Genomic DNA, 15,731 nt, shown 5'->3' with positions numbered 1-15,731 from the left:
GCTGGCAGAGCACTGGGTGTTCCACAGGTGTTCCCAGGTGTCCCTGTGCCACAGCCCCTCCTGTGAACACCACCAGAGCTCAATTCAGGCATTCTCTTCTCCCTCCTGGCTTGAATGAGGCAGTCCAAGAAAGCTCAGAGCACTACGGAATTCCTCGCTTTTATTACAAAAATGGGAATGATCACTTTGATCAAAATGAAAAAAAGTTTTGCTCACACCGTGTACATGAAAAACTCTAAATACAAAACTCATCCCAAACACAGTTTGTGCTTTTAAAAAAGAATGAAGGTGGTTCAATCCCTGCCCCTCCCGCACTACAGAGCCCGTGTGGCAGCTCTGCCAAGGCCCCCAGTCCCAACACAGCTCCCTGGCAGTTGGGCTGGGAGTGGGACAAGCCTTGGCTCCAGCCCTGGGCCAGGGCCAGGCAGCAGAGCAGCTCTGGAGCAAAACCAACCCAAACCCCCACAGCTTCACCCTCTCAATTATGGAATCATGAGACCAACAAGAATTCTTCTGATACTCCATAAATTAGTGCAGGGAATTAAAAAAATCATTTATGGTAAATGAGAATTGTACAGAGACCATTTATCAGTTACCAGCACACGAATCTTGCTTCACACATACCCCGTGAGCAGCAGCTCGGTTCACATGCAGAGGACCAAAAGCAGGTGGCACAACAGTTCCTTCACAGCCCAAAATTAGAAAAATATAATTTTTTTTTTTTTAATTCCATCTTTGTTGAAACTGCATCACAGTGAACTCCACTCCCTCCGGGGATCAGGTTGTGTGGTAATACTGTCCGTAATTCCAGGCGTTCTGGTAGTTGTACTGGAACCAAACACAGCAGCAGCGTCAGCCACCGTGTGTCCCTGCTGGGGGGGACAGCCCACGCAGCTCCCCCAGCCCCAGTGTGCCCAGCTGGGCCAGCACAGCACCCCTGGGAATGCAGGACAGCGCTGCCATTCCCGCTGCAACAGCCTGGGAAAGGCAGGGGTGGGGGTTCCACGGGGTGCTGCCACAGGACAGATCCTCACCACAACAGAATCAAAAGATCCCGAGCTGGGAGGGACCCACAGGGATCATCCAGTGCAGCCCCTGGCCCTGCCCAAACCCCCAACAACCCCACCCTGGGCATCCCTGTGCTCCTGGAGCTCTGGCAGCCTCGGGGCCGTGCCCATTCCCTGGGGAGCCTGGGCAGTGCTTATTCCACCTTCCCCTGATCTCCAGCCTGAGCCTCCCTGGCCCAGCTTCAAGGCTGCCATTCCTGCAGTGCTGTGTGTGAAACTCAGGGCATTTTTCCTGGCCTAGCACTGGACAGCCTGTGCTGGATGAGACTCCTCCCACTGCCTGACTTTGGAAAGAATTCCCGACCTGGCTGCAGACAATCCCAAAGCAGGGCTGCCCAGGGGTTGTGCCCCAGCTGTACCACTGCTCTCCCAGCTCTGGGGGCTCTGCACGGCCTGAACAACACTTTCCATAAAACCACTTCAAAACATCCATGGATTTAAAAAACACACGGATGTGGCAGTAGGGACATGAGTCAGTGGGGGCCTTGTCAGTGCTGGACTGGATGGTCTTAGAGGGCTTTTCCAACCTCAACAATTCTATTCCAAGCTAAAATGCCCTGGAGGAAGAACCCCAGAGGACAAGCTGATTTTGCTGGTGCTGTGCACCCATTCCAAGGCACTACAGGAATTACTGCCTGGAGACACTCACTATCCAGGCACACAGTATAGGGGCACCCCAAGGCCAGTGTGAGCAGAACAGCTCCACACACCACAGCCCTGCTGCCCTCCCTGTCCCCTCCCTGTGTGACAGGACAGCCACCAAAGTGCTCCTCGCCCCACACGGGAACACCTGGCACTTGTGGAGCACGCCCAGAGGTGCCAGCAGGCCAGGGAGCTGCGCTCTGCTTCCCAGGAGGAGGAGGAGGAGGTGTGCAGGCTGCCCCCGGGGAGCCGTACCTGGTACCAGGCGTTGTAGTTGTAGGCGGCCTGGTTGACCTGCATGTCCCCGTCCATGAGCTGCGCCGACGCCAGCCCCGCCTCCTCCGTCAGCAGCTTCTTCTCGTCCGGCTCCTCCGAGCTGCAAGGGAACACAGCCTTGTTCTGGCACCTTGCAGGAATGCCGGGCAGGTTAGACCCAGCTCAGCGGGGTGAGGGAATGGGGGTCAGGGAAGGACAGTTTGGGCTGTGCTTCAGAACAGGCTGGGTTTAAAGCTGGTGCCCAAACTGAGACACAGCAAAGGCACGTTTCTGCTGAGAGACTGAGTCATTTCACCAGCACTGCTTGGCTCAGCTCAACTCAACAACTCAAAAGCTTATTGTCCAAAATTGTTTCCATCCCTGGAAGTGTCCAAGGTCAGCATGGATGGAGCTCTGAGCAGCCTATGGAAGGTGCCCCTGTCCATGGCAGGTTTCAGGGCTTTAAGGTCCCTTCCAACGCAAGCAATTCTATGATTATTTAAGGCAGCACAGCTCTATTTAGTACACACTTCAAAGGACTAAAATAAAGTGATTCTATTCTCACATCAGTGGGCTCAAAGCTGACAAACACCTCCACTGACAGACTAAAACCCCCCCAGAGTGAGGCTGCTCCCTGCCCTGTCCCCAGGGCAGCTGGGCTCAGTCCGTACCCGTTCTCCGCCCGCCGCTTCAGCGTCTCCTGCTCCTTCAGCAGCGCCTGGTGCTCGTCGTAGGCATCCAGGAGCCTGGGGAGAGCACAGCCAGTCAAGCCTTGCCAGTATTTGAAACACCTGAGCAATGCCTACTGGAAACTGCAACAATGCAGCAAATTGCAAGGGAATGCATTCTAATGAGTGACCCACCACCAACAGGGGGAAGCCACCTCAGTTCCATTCACAACAGCTCCAGTTCCCAACCTGCTCAACTCCCCTCATGCTTTATGCAGTTTTTATCAAGCTCCTTTATAAAGAAGTTCTCTAGAAGTAATTTGTGATTCAGCTGCTCCTTCACAGCCTGCTGGTGATGCCACCCACAGCAGCACAGAGATGTGGGAAGCGGTGTTTAAACACTGGAAATTATTCCAATCCCAATTATTCCAATCCCTACAGCCTTTGCCCATCCAGCAGGGAAGAACAAGTGTGGTTTATGCAGCACAGGAGAGTGCTGGCTAAAATTCTCACAGATGTTGAAATACCCCCTCATCTGCAGCATCTCACAAAACATGCAGTTTCTGACAGTGTGCTCTGGGTGAAAAGAGTTCCTCATACTCATTCTGTGCTCTGGGATTATTTGGGAACAGCAAAATTCCTTCTGTTTGATCTGACTCAGATCCCAAACTTGTACTGACTGGCTGCCATGCAGAGGCAGCAGAATTTAAGGACAGCTATTGTTAAAAACATACAAAGCAGAAAAACTGACTTGTCAGTAATCCTTCCAGGTTATTTAGCTGCAAAATGTAAATAAAAACAATAGACAATTACGAGGAAAAATATATTGTAGCATTGAACTTAAAACTTGCATTTCTGGTGTATCCTCCCACATAAGTGCACAGCTGCTGATAGTGCTGAACACTGAAAAATCTGAGCAGTGCAGTTTTGGAAACAAGCAGCAGCTCCCAAGGAACAGAGTCTCAAAGGAGACACAGACCTGTCCCATTCCCCTGGGGAGCACCTCCCTTCACAGGGCTTAGCAAGGGGAAACCAACCACAGGAAAACCTGGCAGGCAGCAGAGCTCTGCTCAGTGAGGTGCTGGGCACTTCAGATAAAAGGGGCAATTATCTGAAAAGAGATTCCTGTATAAAAATCTATTCCTGTTTAACACCAGGAGGTTGGTTTAGAAAAGCAGCTGTTCCTTACAAAGAGCTGATGGCACAAAGGAAATAATTTTACAGAAGCCACTGACCCCACCCTTTTCCCAGCACTCTCCCAGTGACCCCAGTTTGGCCACTGCCCACAGGACATCTTACTTGTTCACATCAGACCCAAAATCTTCCAGGAATTCCACTTTTCTCTGTGAGAAGGTGATCCTCATTTTGATGGACAGGGCCCCATGGACGGCCTTGTCAAAGCAGCTCAGGATGTTCTCCTCGTTCTGCTTGAGGTCACCACTGTACTCCATCTCCAGCAGGTTCAGGTACAGTTTGGTGTTTTCCTGTGCAGAACAGGCATTAGGAGGTGCACACCTGACCCTCACAGCAGGTATTTAACTCTGACTGTTACACACCACAATTTGCCCCATGCACACACACAATGACAGGCAATGAAAGGATTTTCCTCTCCCTGGGCTGGTTTGTTGCACAAACACACCAGAAGTGACCAACACCACAAACCCAGGTGCTGCACTTTGCTGGCAGCATCTGAGTGCCAGATATTCCTGTGCTGACACCAAACCACCAAACACTGCCCCCACGCCAATAACACTGAACACACTGAGAATGTTTAAGATTCTAAAAATTAAAATGAAGGTGCAAAGCACATTGTGCCTCTGATGGGAAAAGGGTGCAAACTTCCAGATCCCCAAGCTGGGACCTTGGCAACGTCAGTTTAGAGGGACTGTTGTCTCCATGCAGTAATGGGACATTACATCCAGTTACAACTCCTGTCATCACTGTTGCCATGTTTTACAAAATGCTTCAGAAAGAGAGAAAGACACCAGGGTGGTTTGAGTTTTGGGTAAGACAGCTAAGAGGGAACACATACTTTGTCCAGTTCTATGGCTTCTGACAGCACTTTTCTTGCCTTTGGCAGGTTTTTCTGCACTTTGAAGAGGTGCCGGGCGAGTTTGATGGCATAGAAGGAGGCTTCACTGATGGACTTGGCATTCCTGACAGCATCTTCCAGCAGCTGCTCTGCCTCCTCCATGTTGCCGTGCCGGCGCTCCAGGCTCACCCTGCGCAGGCGGATCATGGCCAGCCCCAGGATGCACTCCTCAAACGTCTTCAGGATCCTTCTGGCTTCATCAATGTTGCCTGCAACAGCAGGGAGGTGCTTTAGGACAGGGCAGATCCCAGAGCTCCCCAGCAGAACCCCCCTGAGAGGCAGGGCTGCCCTTACCCTGCTGCTCCTCGAAGGCTGCCCACAGCATGTGCACCATGGGCTTCTTGGGCAGGTGGATGGTGCAGGCCCTGCTGTACACGTGCCTCACGCCCTCGATGCTGTGGTTCTCCATGTATTTGGCATACTAGGGTTGGAAACAGAGCAGAGACCAGCCAGGTTAAAGCTTGTATTTGTCTCCAAGAACATGCCAGAACGATAAAATTCTTTTGTTTAAACCCATTCAGCACCTTTATGGAACCACTAGACTAGTTTCTGTAAGGAAGGACGTAGAGAGGCAACGCAGTTGGCAAATGCAGCAGTCAAATCTGGTTGCAAGCAGACCATCTCCTAATGCAACAGATATAGTTATAGATGAACAACATTCCACAGGGTACAAGGGTTAGTCACCAGGTCAAGGTGTGCACCAGCAGAGCCGTGAGCTGCCTCCCTTACCTTGATCCAGAAGTCCTCATAGAGGGCACATGAAATGACACATCTCTCAAAGAGGACCACGACTCGCTCGTGAGTGCCATTCTCTATCTCAAACTCTAAGTACTCTTTCCAGTTTTTCAGCTGAATTTTCTCCAGAGGTTTTACATGAAAGTAAGGCCTCTTGATCTGCAAGAGTCACAGGATGCAACTGGTGATTACAAACACACCACCAAGGGGGGGCAAACAATCAACAGCCACACAGGCAACACTCAATTCCTGCCATTTCAGTGATCAGGGCTCAGTGACACCTCCTCACCTACTCAGTCCAGGGTTATCCAGGCATGGATCAAGGGATTTACTGCAGTGACATTCCAGGCTAGAAACTTTTCCTAGAGAGCTTTTGGAGTGCAAGTGTTTAGAGATGCTGGGGGAGGACCCAAGGCAGGCCAGTGTCAGTGACATTATGGACACACTGGACATTGCCCACACCCATCCACACAAGTGAAGTGCCCACTGTGGGACACCCAGCCCACAAATTCAACTCAGAATTTGGTTGAGAATCATGACAAGGAAAGACAGAGCACTGAACTGGACTTCCTATCAAATATTTACATCAATCTGGTTATAGTAAGACCACAAATTTAGCACCATTGTGTTATTGGTGGCTGCAAGAGGGGCTGGGTGGGACAGAGCTCAGCATAAAAATTAAACATTGCTCTGTTTAAATTGAAATTGCTTTGTCTGGCATCCTGGCAGAGATCCTTTGCTTTTCCTCACCATCTTTATTGCATTTGATTATCTCTCTCCTGTGCTGCAATGTCCTCTCAGATCCAAACCCATACAAATGGATGAAGAACTTACAGTAATTAAGGAGAATCCAATTCTTCAAAGCCACCTGAAATTTAAAGCCAATCCCTCCCTTCAGGCTCCTCACTGATCTCTGGTGTGGAACCCAACACTCTGTGGTCATTTTGCCCAGCTCACAGTCCCATTCCTGCTGGAAACAGCTCTGAGGAATCCCCAGCCCTGGGTGGGATCTGTGCCCAGCTCCTCACTGCTGTCCTTTACGGCCAGGCTGAACTCTGCAGGCCCAGCTCCTCCCAGCCCCTCGGTGCTCCAGAGAAGACACTGGTGGTAACAAGAGCATGCTGTGGCCAGCAGCATGGGGACACTCCATTTCCCACCCCTTTCCTGCCCAATGCCCACAGTTGCAGTGCTCTCCCAAGTCCCACAGACTGGCAGCTTAAGGCTTCCCAAGGCAGGAATCTGGGACACTGCCTGCTCTGCTCCCTCCTGCCACGGGTCACTGGCACAGAGCTCCCTGACAATGGCTCCCCACTCTGCTTGGGAGCTCCTGGGCTGTCCAGGCACCTGGCCCAGTCCCACCCAGTGCAGTCAGTCACCCACCAGTTCTGGCATCACCAACCCAGTAAAGACTCTGAAAATCTGTCCCAGCTGGGTAACACAGTGGACTCTTTAGAGTAAGAAATAAATTTAAAACAAAGACCAGGTTTGCCAGGAAGAAAAATATCAAGACTGAGAATGAAAACCTCCTGTTTTTTAAACAGAATCCAACCTAATTCTACAGCAAAAGCTGTATATTTGCAGTGATCAAATCATTAAGTTTAATTAATTACTTTTAATACATTATACATACGAGGTCCAAAACAAAAGCTACCTGATTAAGTGTGTAATGTTGCAATACAAAACCACAGGAATTTCACTCTCCTCAGAGCACAGGCTTACCTTTCAAAGGGAATCCCCTCCATCCCCTCATGCCTTTGCACCACCCCAGGGCATGAGCAGCACTAACTCCCAGGACTCACTGGCTTAGCAAACATTACAGCACCTTGCCTCTCTCCAAACACTGCTCTGAGATCTTTACATCACCAGCTGCCTCCTCACAAGAAAAACGGCAGAGAAGTGAAACTGTTCCAACTTTGACTCCCTGTTCAATCCCCTCCCAGCAGTTTAAGTCAAGGCTGTTTCTCAGAATTCCCAGCTCCCAGTCCTGCTCCCAAACCACTTGCTGGTGCTGCCTCATACAAGCCCCACTTACCGCTTCCTCAAACGTCCACCTCTTACTGACTTCATGCTCGTTGTGGTTAAATATCTCCTGATGGATCTCAATGATTCTGTGCCTCATGTTCTCTATCTCAGTGATTAGCTGGAACAGAATGTTAGAAAATGTAACACAAGCAGACATGGTATCACCTTTATAAGTGCTTCCTGTGCCAGTGACATGCATGGCTTCTCCCTGAGCAGCCAGGGAAGGGCTGGGACACTGCCTGATGGAGCCCTGGGCCTTAGCACACACAGCTGAACTGGTTTTTATCCTATGCTAAAGCTGATTGGAGATTAAGGATGGATTTGGATCCAAGTCAGCCCTGGTTTCAAGTGTGTCTGTTTTCACCATCAGCAATTCCTTTGGACAGCTCCAGGCTTTCCTAGGCCTGTAACAGTCTGAACCTGCCTAGGCCACTGCTGATGAGGAGCTTTCTTAGACCACAGATCCCAATCTGCTGCTGGAATAATTATTATTTGTTCCTAAGGTTTTGTACACCACTTCTTTCATTTTCTAACTCATTTCTTTAACAGCTCTGCCAACACTGGAAGGGGCTGTCCTGTTAGCACACGAGCCGCTGGGCACTGATGTGCAGGAGCTCTCTGGGCACAGCCCAAGTGGCTGCAGTGGAACCCCTGCCCCAGGGAAGGGCAGAGGTGCCCGTGCCCAGCCCATGCAGGTGCATTGGTGGGGTCAGTGATGTCCTTGGTGCCACAGGGCACTGCTGTGCAGGAGCTCTGTGGGCACAGCCCAAGTGGCTGCAGTGGAAGCCCTGCCCAGCCCCAGGAAGGACAGGGTGGTACGTTGTGCCCAGCCCGTGCAGGTACCTTGGCGGGGTCGGTGATGTCCTCGGTGCCGCAGGGCAGCTCGTCCCCGTCCTCGCCGCTGTGGCCGCTGGCAGCCGCCAGCTCCCGGCGCAGCTGCACAAACTGCTCCGTGGTCAGGAAGTCTCGGGGCAGGTTGTTCTGGATGTGCTCTTTAAACCTAACGACAGCCACAAAGAGGCACTGCAAAGGGGCTGTCTCACACTGCACTGCTGCCCAGCAGGGCACAGCTGTAAATCCCAGGGGGTTCTGCTCTGCTTCATGGCTCCCGAGTGACACCGAGTGCTGCCAGCTCACACCCAGAGCTGCCAGCACCATCACCCTCACGAGTGCCATGTGCCAAAGGGACAGAACCCTTGCCATGCAAAAGAGATGGCAAAGGACAAAATCAGTTATAAAGGAAATACTTTTATTTCCCACACCAAGAGATCTGGGGAACACTGTGTGCAATTCAACTGAGGTTGCTGCTCAAGTCTCCCTACCAATGAAGAATTCCACTATCTGAAACTCAACCAGGATTTCTCTTTAGTCAGTTAAATTGGTGCTTCACCACACATGGGCATTGCATGAGTATTAAAAGTCCAAAACTGATCATTCTGATTTCTCAAGGAAATCCTCTCTTCTTCCCCACACTTCCAAGGCCTGTCCTTATTCCACAACAAAACCTCTGAATTTATCTAAAACCAAATTCTTCAAATGTGCATCAGTTCTTTTAAACAATCAGTCCAACTGCCTGAGTATGTAAGTAAATAACTACATAAAACTGTTCCAAGTTCTTGTGCTGAGTATTTGCACCTCTCCCATGGCATTAACTCCCTGTTTTCCCTTTACCTCTGGAAGTGGTGGCTGTAGAGCTGCGTGGGGATTCCCAGGATACGGTCATAGATGGATGTAACTTCCCTTAGGTTTCCCTGGTCATTTTCCCAGTTTATATACATTTCCCAGAGTCTGTCAGAACGGAAATCTGTCCCAGCTGCCAGCACTGCATGTTCATAGGCTCTGGAAAAGGAAAGGTTTTACACTGGTTTCTGGATGCCAGGACAGAACAAGGAAGGAAAGGTCTGGCTCTTATTAAATGTTATGAGCACCCTCATTTATTTGAAACTAGACTTATATTAATTATTTACATACTTCAGAGTGTTTTCCAGATATCTACAGAAAGGTGTCTAGAGATTCCAAAAGCTCACACTCATTTTTTTCCTCCAGCACTTCCACAACAGAACAAATACAGGCAACAGCAAAAGCCACTGGCAGGGACGCAAGACATTAGGAAAATACACAACCTTTACTACTTTTGTCTTTTAGACTCCAAACCCACCAGTGCAGCAGTGTAACACCCAAAAGCTGTGCAGCAATTCTGCAGCTTGATTCAGATTCAATTCCAGTTCAATAAAGCCTTCTGATCAAACTCTAGCCCAACCCTTTAACCAGGTCCACTGCCAGCCACAGCGAGCAGACACATCCTAGCCATACCCTGGAAACCTCAAGGAATTAAATTCCAGGATTCCAAATGCTGCACTAAATATTTCTTAGCATCCAGTCTGAAGCTCTCAAGCTTTTGCCCCTTGTACCACACTGTACAGTCTCCTCCTTCTTACGGAATTTGGCTCCATCATCTCTTAATTTAAAAATCCTTACAGTGGATTGTTATGAATTACCTTATCAGGTTGTTCTGAATTTGCCCCCTGTCTTAAAAACACAATAACAGTGGTGTGTATGGGCATCGGGCTGCTCCCAACTCACCCCCTGATGGTACTGTTAGTTTCAGGATCAGCAGGGTCCAAGGTCTCCTTTAGGAAGTTTATATAATGTATCCAAAGATCAACACTAAGAGGAATTGCCTGAAGCCCTCGGCGATAGACCTATGAAGAGAACATGAACTGTACTTCAAATCCTTAATGGGGTCCTAAGAGAGAGGCAACACTGTGTTATCCGGTGAACCTTAGAAATACTAATTACTGGAATTTTGTTTAAATAATCTACCATTACCATTCGGGTGGAGGTTGGATAGAACATGGCAATGTTCTGATCTCCACGTGCAGAGTCTTGATCTTCAAAGCGCAGCGGTCCCTGCATTCTGACCAGGTTGTGTGGGCAGGCTTTGGGGTACAGACCATAGGGCACAGACCCATTAGAGCATCATTGACAGCGTCTGACCAAAAATGCAATAAGATGGAGCAATTGTGACCAGCAAACCAACTATTATTGTTTTGAAAATGAGTAATAAATGGAAGTGACAGAAAAGCCCTGCCCTACTTGTTAAGCTGCAGTGTAATACAGAGGCTTGCACTGCAAAGCTTGACAAACTGTAGAGGTTTAACGCACCTGCCAACAAAGAGAGAGAACATTAGCTCCAAATGCCACAGCTGTGACACGTGCAAACACGTCCCTCGAGCCCTGGCCGTGCAGGGCAGGCACTGGCAGCCCAATGACTCGCAGTGGGACAGTCATTGTTGGCTTTGGGACTGGTGGCAGCGCTGGCCCCGGGCCCTACGTACCTCGTCTGACTGCTTGACGTTGTCGTGGCGCTTCTCCAGGTCCGCGTATTTCTTCCAGTACCCATAGCAGTAGGGGTAGTGTGAGAAAAACCTGTCAAAGGCTTTCCTGGCTGCTGGCAAGTGGTTCTGTGGGAAACAGAGCGAGCACAATCAGTGCTTCCCTTAGCAACAGCTTCAGGTCATTTTAAATACAATTATTAGCACTGTGTTAGAGATGCCTACTGTTATTTTGACACTGACAACCCGGGCTACTGGAAGGTGTCCCTGAACATGGCAGGGGGGTGGAACTGGATGAGCTTTTTAAGGTCACTTCCAACCCAAACCATCCTGGCATTCTATGATTAAATGACAGCAGTGGCAAGGACAGCTGCCTTAAATGGACAGCCTGATGTCCATTCCCCACTTGCCACTGGAATTCCACGACTTTAGTTTTCTTTCTTTATTTATTTCGGGGAGACTGAGGAGAAAGGGGCAGGTACTAACCTCCTGCTCTACGTACTGCAGGAGATAAACCCATCCTGTGAAATCCTGCGGGTTGTCCTCTACTACTTTCCAAAACTTGTCAAAATCCGGAGGGAAGTCAGCCTCGATATCTGTGGTCTGTAAGCTCTCAATGTTTGGAATTTCGCTCTCCTGCGTGTTGTCCTCGTTGAGGTCCGGGGAGCTGTCCGGGGACTGCTCCATCTCGGTGACGCTCATGATCTCGGTGCTGAAGTCCATGTGCTGCTCCTCGGCCGCGCTCTCGGCGCCGGGCTCCGCGCTCTCATTGCCCACAGTCGGCTGCTCCTCCTCCGTGCTCTCCGCGTTCTCCATGGCAGCGCTGTGCGACTGGATCCTGTGGAACAGCACCACTCAGGACTCCCGGGCTGCCAGTCGGCAGCTCAGAGCGGCCCAGCTGCTCCAGGCACCCCTGTATTTCACCACAACCCCGATGACACCTGCCTCACGCATCAGCCTTGTTCAACAATATAAAAATATTAATAGCAGTCATAGATATCCACATCTGCACATACAAATCATTGTGGGATTCTAAAAATCTATTGCGGGGAGCTACCGAGGTATAAAAGTGTATCATTACAGTTTTCCTGTAGGAGTCTGGTGGACGTTTATTTAAATAAAGAATTATGTTCAAATTCCATAGAAACATTTAGGCTGGAAAAGTTGTCTGAGACTATCAGGTCCAAGTTATTCCAGCAGTGCCAGGGCCACCTTGGACCCATGCCCCTAAATTCATTAAATTTTCCTTACGTAGTACAGGTCAGTAAATTCTTTGTAAAATAAACAGGTGTTAAAGGGTACCCTCAACAGCAGGCTAAAGCAAAGACAAGAATTCCTGTCAGCACCAACTCAGTCCCCATTAGTGATGTCCAAACACACCCAGCAGCACCAGAGGGCCACAGAAATGCTCTGGTAGCCCCTGACCTGCAGCCCCTCACTCCCAGCCACAGCCAGTGCAGGCGCTTCCTCCTGGCCCTTGGGACAGACTCCTGCTTCCTCCCACTCTTCTTCTGATGTCCCTGCCAAGAGCCACTGCGTGGCCCTGCCCTGCTGTGCCAGCGCCAGGCCAGCCTGACCTGGCTGGGTGCCACCCAGCCTCGGCTGATCCCGGCTTTCCCTCCTGGAGGCGGAGCAGGGGCACTGAGCCGAGCCTGCTCCGTGCCCCTGCCGGCTCAGGGATCGCAGGGAACACCACCCTGCAGGACACAACAGCTCCCAGCTGTGATCCAGCTGGCGTGAAGGACATGTTGGGCTGTCCTCCTCACACGCTGCACTGCACTCCCGGTTCCTCCTGTGCTCTCCTGGGACCAGGTGGCAAATACAATTGGGATTTCAAAAAGAAAGCACAAGTCCCCACCCCAGAACTCTCCAGAGTTCTTTCACACCGAAAACCTGAAGAGACAACACCCAGACCACTGCTTTCACTTCAACAAGGACATGGAGAAGACACCACTACATACTGGGGTGAAGTTGCCAGAAAGGAAAAATCTCGTCTCCCTTATCTTCAGCAGCTTCAACTCTTGGGATAACAGCTCATGTTTTCCCAGGAGTTCACCAAGCCAAGGAACTTTGGCACAATGTTCAAGAGTCCATGTGGTTTTACCCTGCAAGTTTTCTAATAACTGCTTTTTAAAGTATTTTTGCTCTGCATCATCAGGCAGCCACGGGCTTGGAGCAGCCTGGGGTACTGATGGGTGTCCCTGCTCATGGCAGCGGGTGGAACTGGATGGGCTTTGATGTGCCTTCCAGCCCAAACCATTCTGTGACTACGATTTTGAGAAAAAAAACCCTCATTTGTAACGTTAAGTTATACACTAAGTATCACAGAGTATCACTGTGCCTTTCCCAGTGCACCAGGCAGAGCTCTGATTCACCCCAAGGCTGCTGCACTGCAGAGGGTGCCTCGTGCAGGTTCTAAAATCCAGTGGTAAGAGGAGGGAGTGGCACAAACTCCAGCCACAGCACGAGGAAAAACAGTTTAAAGGCTATTTACAGCTCTAAAATTTGACATAACAGTAACAGAAGTAACTAGTGATGGGAAGAGAGGAAATGGCTTCAAATTGCACCAGGAGAGGTTCATGTTGGATATTGGGCAAATTTCTTCATGGAAAGGCTGTCCAGCCCTGGCCCAGCTGCCCAGGGCAGTGCTGGAGTCCCCATCCCTGGGGAGGATTTTTTTAAATCCCTGGAGGGATTTAAAGCCCTGTGGATGTGGCACTTGGGGACACAAGGTGGCCCTGGCTGTATGGGAGAATGGTTGGACTTAATGATCAGTCCTAATGATTCCATGGGTTCTGTCATCATAGAAATGCAGTAATTCACGGCCTAAACTTATCCTGATGTTTAACAGATGTTTTCTCCCTCTAGCTGATTCAGAAGACATATTCCATCTTAAAAAAAAAACAGCTCACCAAATCCAGCCATCTTCAGACTAGGAGGGAAAAAAGAATGAGGGAGAAGCTGTAAGGACTGGCACACAAGGTCTGAACTTGTGAAAACGCACAAGGATCGGCACATGTGGTTTCAAACTGAAACCAAGACAGTCTGACAGCTCTTCCAGCCAAACGCCTTCCAGTCTGATCCCTGGTACATCCCAAAATCTGACAGCAGTCCATGGCTTTAACCAGCCAATGCAACAGGCCACAAAAGTCCAGGGGTGGGGCACACCAGGGAAACTTAATTCCGGAGCTCTCACCTTAATTCCGGGGTTTCCACCTTAATTCTGGGGGTTTTCACCTTAATTCCAAAGGGTTTGACATCACACAGGCTAAACAACTGAATCAGAGTATCAGACAGCTACACACACACTGGTATTAAATAACTGAGGCCAGCACGTATTACTCAGCCTGTTACCAGCAGAAGACTGCTGTACACAAAACTGCCGCTCATAAAGGTGAACGAACTCATGGAAAACAAACAGGGAAACTGCAGAGAGGCAGGAATGCGGAGCCTTATCGGAGCCCTGCTCCATTCACAGCTCTGATAAGGCGCTGCTGGAACCACCCGGGCAGGGGCAGGGCCGGCGCTGCCCGGGCCCAGCGCGGCTGTGCCGGGATTAGGTTTGAATCACGGAACCATTTACTGGAAAAGCCTTTCAAGGCCATCGAGTCGCAGCTGTGCCCGATCCCCAGCTCGCCGCCAGCCCGCAGCTCTGAGTGCCACGTCCAGGAATTCCTGGGACACCTCCAGGGATGGGCTCTCCAAACCTCCCTGGGCAGCCCCTGCCAAGGCCTGGCCACCCTTTCCATGGGGAAATTCCTGCTGCTGCCCACCCTGAGCCTGCCCTGGCCCAGCCTGAGGCCGTTCCCCCTCGACCGGGGCCTCTCCGGGGCCCAGTCTGAGCAATAACGTCACAAACCGCGCGGCGCGGAGCGCAGCGGCTCCGCGCGGGCCCGTTACTCGCCCAGCGGCCGTTCAACGCCGAAAACAGGGATACAGGGATACCACAGGGATACCGGGATACACCCCCACGGCAGAGTTCACCCCTCGGCCAGACCCGAGGCCCGGCAGCGGCCGCGGGAGACGACGGGGCCGACGCGGCGCTCCGAGGGCCCCGCGCTCGGCGCGGCGCGGCCCGGCCCGGCCCGGCCCCCGCCCGCCTCGGCCTCCCGCCCCGGCTGTCCCTCGGCCCGGCCGCTCCCGACCGCTGCCGGAGCGCCCCGCTCTGCTCCCCTTGGCCCCGTGCCGCCGCAGCCCGTGGCCCCTCGCCGCTACCTGCCGGGGCCGCCACAGCCGGGGCCGCCACAGCCGCCGCCGCCTCGCCCGGGCCTCACGCACCGCGCACGCGCACTGCGGCCCGCGCGCCCGCCTGCCCCCGCGCGTGCGCACCGGCCGCCCCCAGCGCCCGCCCCTTCCCGCCAAATGGCGCCGGTCCCTGAGGGACGGGGCGGCGAGACAGAGCCCGGTACGGGGATAAAATAAATACAGCCCCCTATGGAAACGCATCCTAGAATCATTTGGAGAGATTCACCCACATCCTGCTGCCCGCCCAGCACTGCCACTGTAGCCCTTAAACCACTAAACCAAGTCACCCACACCACGTCCAGCCCTTCCTTGGGCACCTGCAGGGATGGGCGCTCCAACCCTCCCCGGGCAGTGCCAAGGCCTGAGCCCCCTTTCCATGGGGAAATTCCTGCTGCTGCCCACCCTGAGCCTGCCCTGGCCCAGCCTGAGGCCGTTCCCTCTCCTCCTGTCCCTGTTCCCTGGAGCAGAGCCCGACCCCCCCGGCTGTCCCCTCCTGGCAGGAGCTGTGCAGAGCCACAAGGTCCCCCCTGAGCCTCCTTTGCTCCAGGCTCAGCCCCTTCCCAGCTCCCTCAGGAATTCTCCAGCCCCTTCCCAGCTCCCTCAGGAATTCTCCAGCTCCCTTCCCAGCTCCCTCAGGAATTCTCCAGCCCCTTCCCAGCTCCGTTCCCTG

The 15,731-nt window shown here is 51.9% G+C and overlaps 1 protein-coding gene and 1 non-coding gene across 4 annotated transcripts; both read right to left on the bottom strand.

Moving 5' to 3' along the window:
* Positions 1-143: 143 nt before the first annotated feature.
* PRPF39 (pre-mRNA processing factor 39) lies at positions 144-15,092 on the bottom strand. Of its 3 annotated transcripts, XM_053945905.1 has the most exons (14): positions 15,032-15,092; positions 11,303-11,654; positions 10,820-10,945; positions 10,065-10,183; positions 9,153-9,320; positions 8,325-8,481; positions 7,492-7,599; positions 5,454-5,618; positions 5,019-5,145; positions 4,665-4,933; positions 3,932-4,116; positions 2,636-2,710; positions 1,965-2,085; positions 144-828 (listed from the first exon to the last, which is right to left on the bottom strand). In XM_053945905.1, the coding sequence occupies exons 2-14, from the start codon at positions 11,630-11,632 to the stop codon at positions 778-780; spliced, it is 2,001 nt and encodes a 666-aa protein (XP_053801880.1). In that variant the 5' UTR covers positions 11,633-11,654; positions 15,032-15,092; the 3' UTR covers positions 144-777. The 3 variants fall into 3 exon arrangements, with proteins under 3 accessions (XP_053801880.1, XP_053801882.1, XP_053801881.1); XM_053945907.1 differs by lacking the exons at positions 10,820-10,945; positions 11,303-11,654; positions 15,032-15,092 and adding exons at positions 10,311-10,473; positions 10,578-10,648; XM_053945906.1 differs by lacking the exons at positions 10,820-10,945; positions 11,303-11,654; positions 15,032-15,092 and adding an exon at positions 10,311-10,640.
* LOC128790347 (small nucleolar RNA SNORD127) lies at positions 4,496-4,581 on the bottom strand. The gene has a single exon (XR_008431714.1). It is a non-coding gene; the product is annotated as a small nucleolar RNA SNORD127 (small nucleolar RNA).
* Positions 15,093-15,731: the final 639 nt, after the last annotated feature.

Source organism: Vidua chalybeata, chromosome 6 (assembly GCF_026979565.1).
Source record: "Vidua chalybeata isolate OUT-0048 chromosome 6, bVidCha1 merged haplotype, whole genome shotgun sequence".
Classification (NCBI taxonomy): Eukaryota; Metazoa; Chordata; class Aves; order Passeriformes; family Viduidae; genus Vidua; species Vidua chalybeata.
The sequence above is the reverse complement of the archived record's forward strand: the minus strand, read 5'-3'. Positions and strand labels throughout refer to the sequence as shown.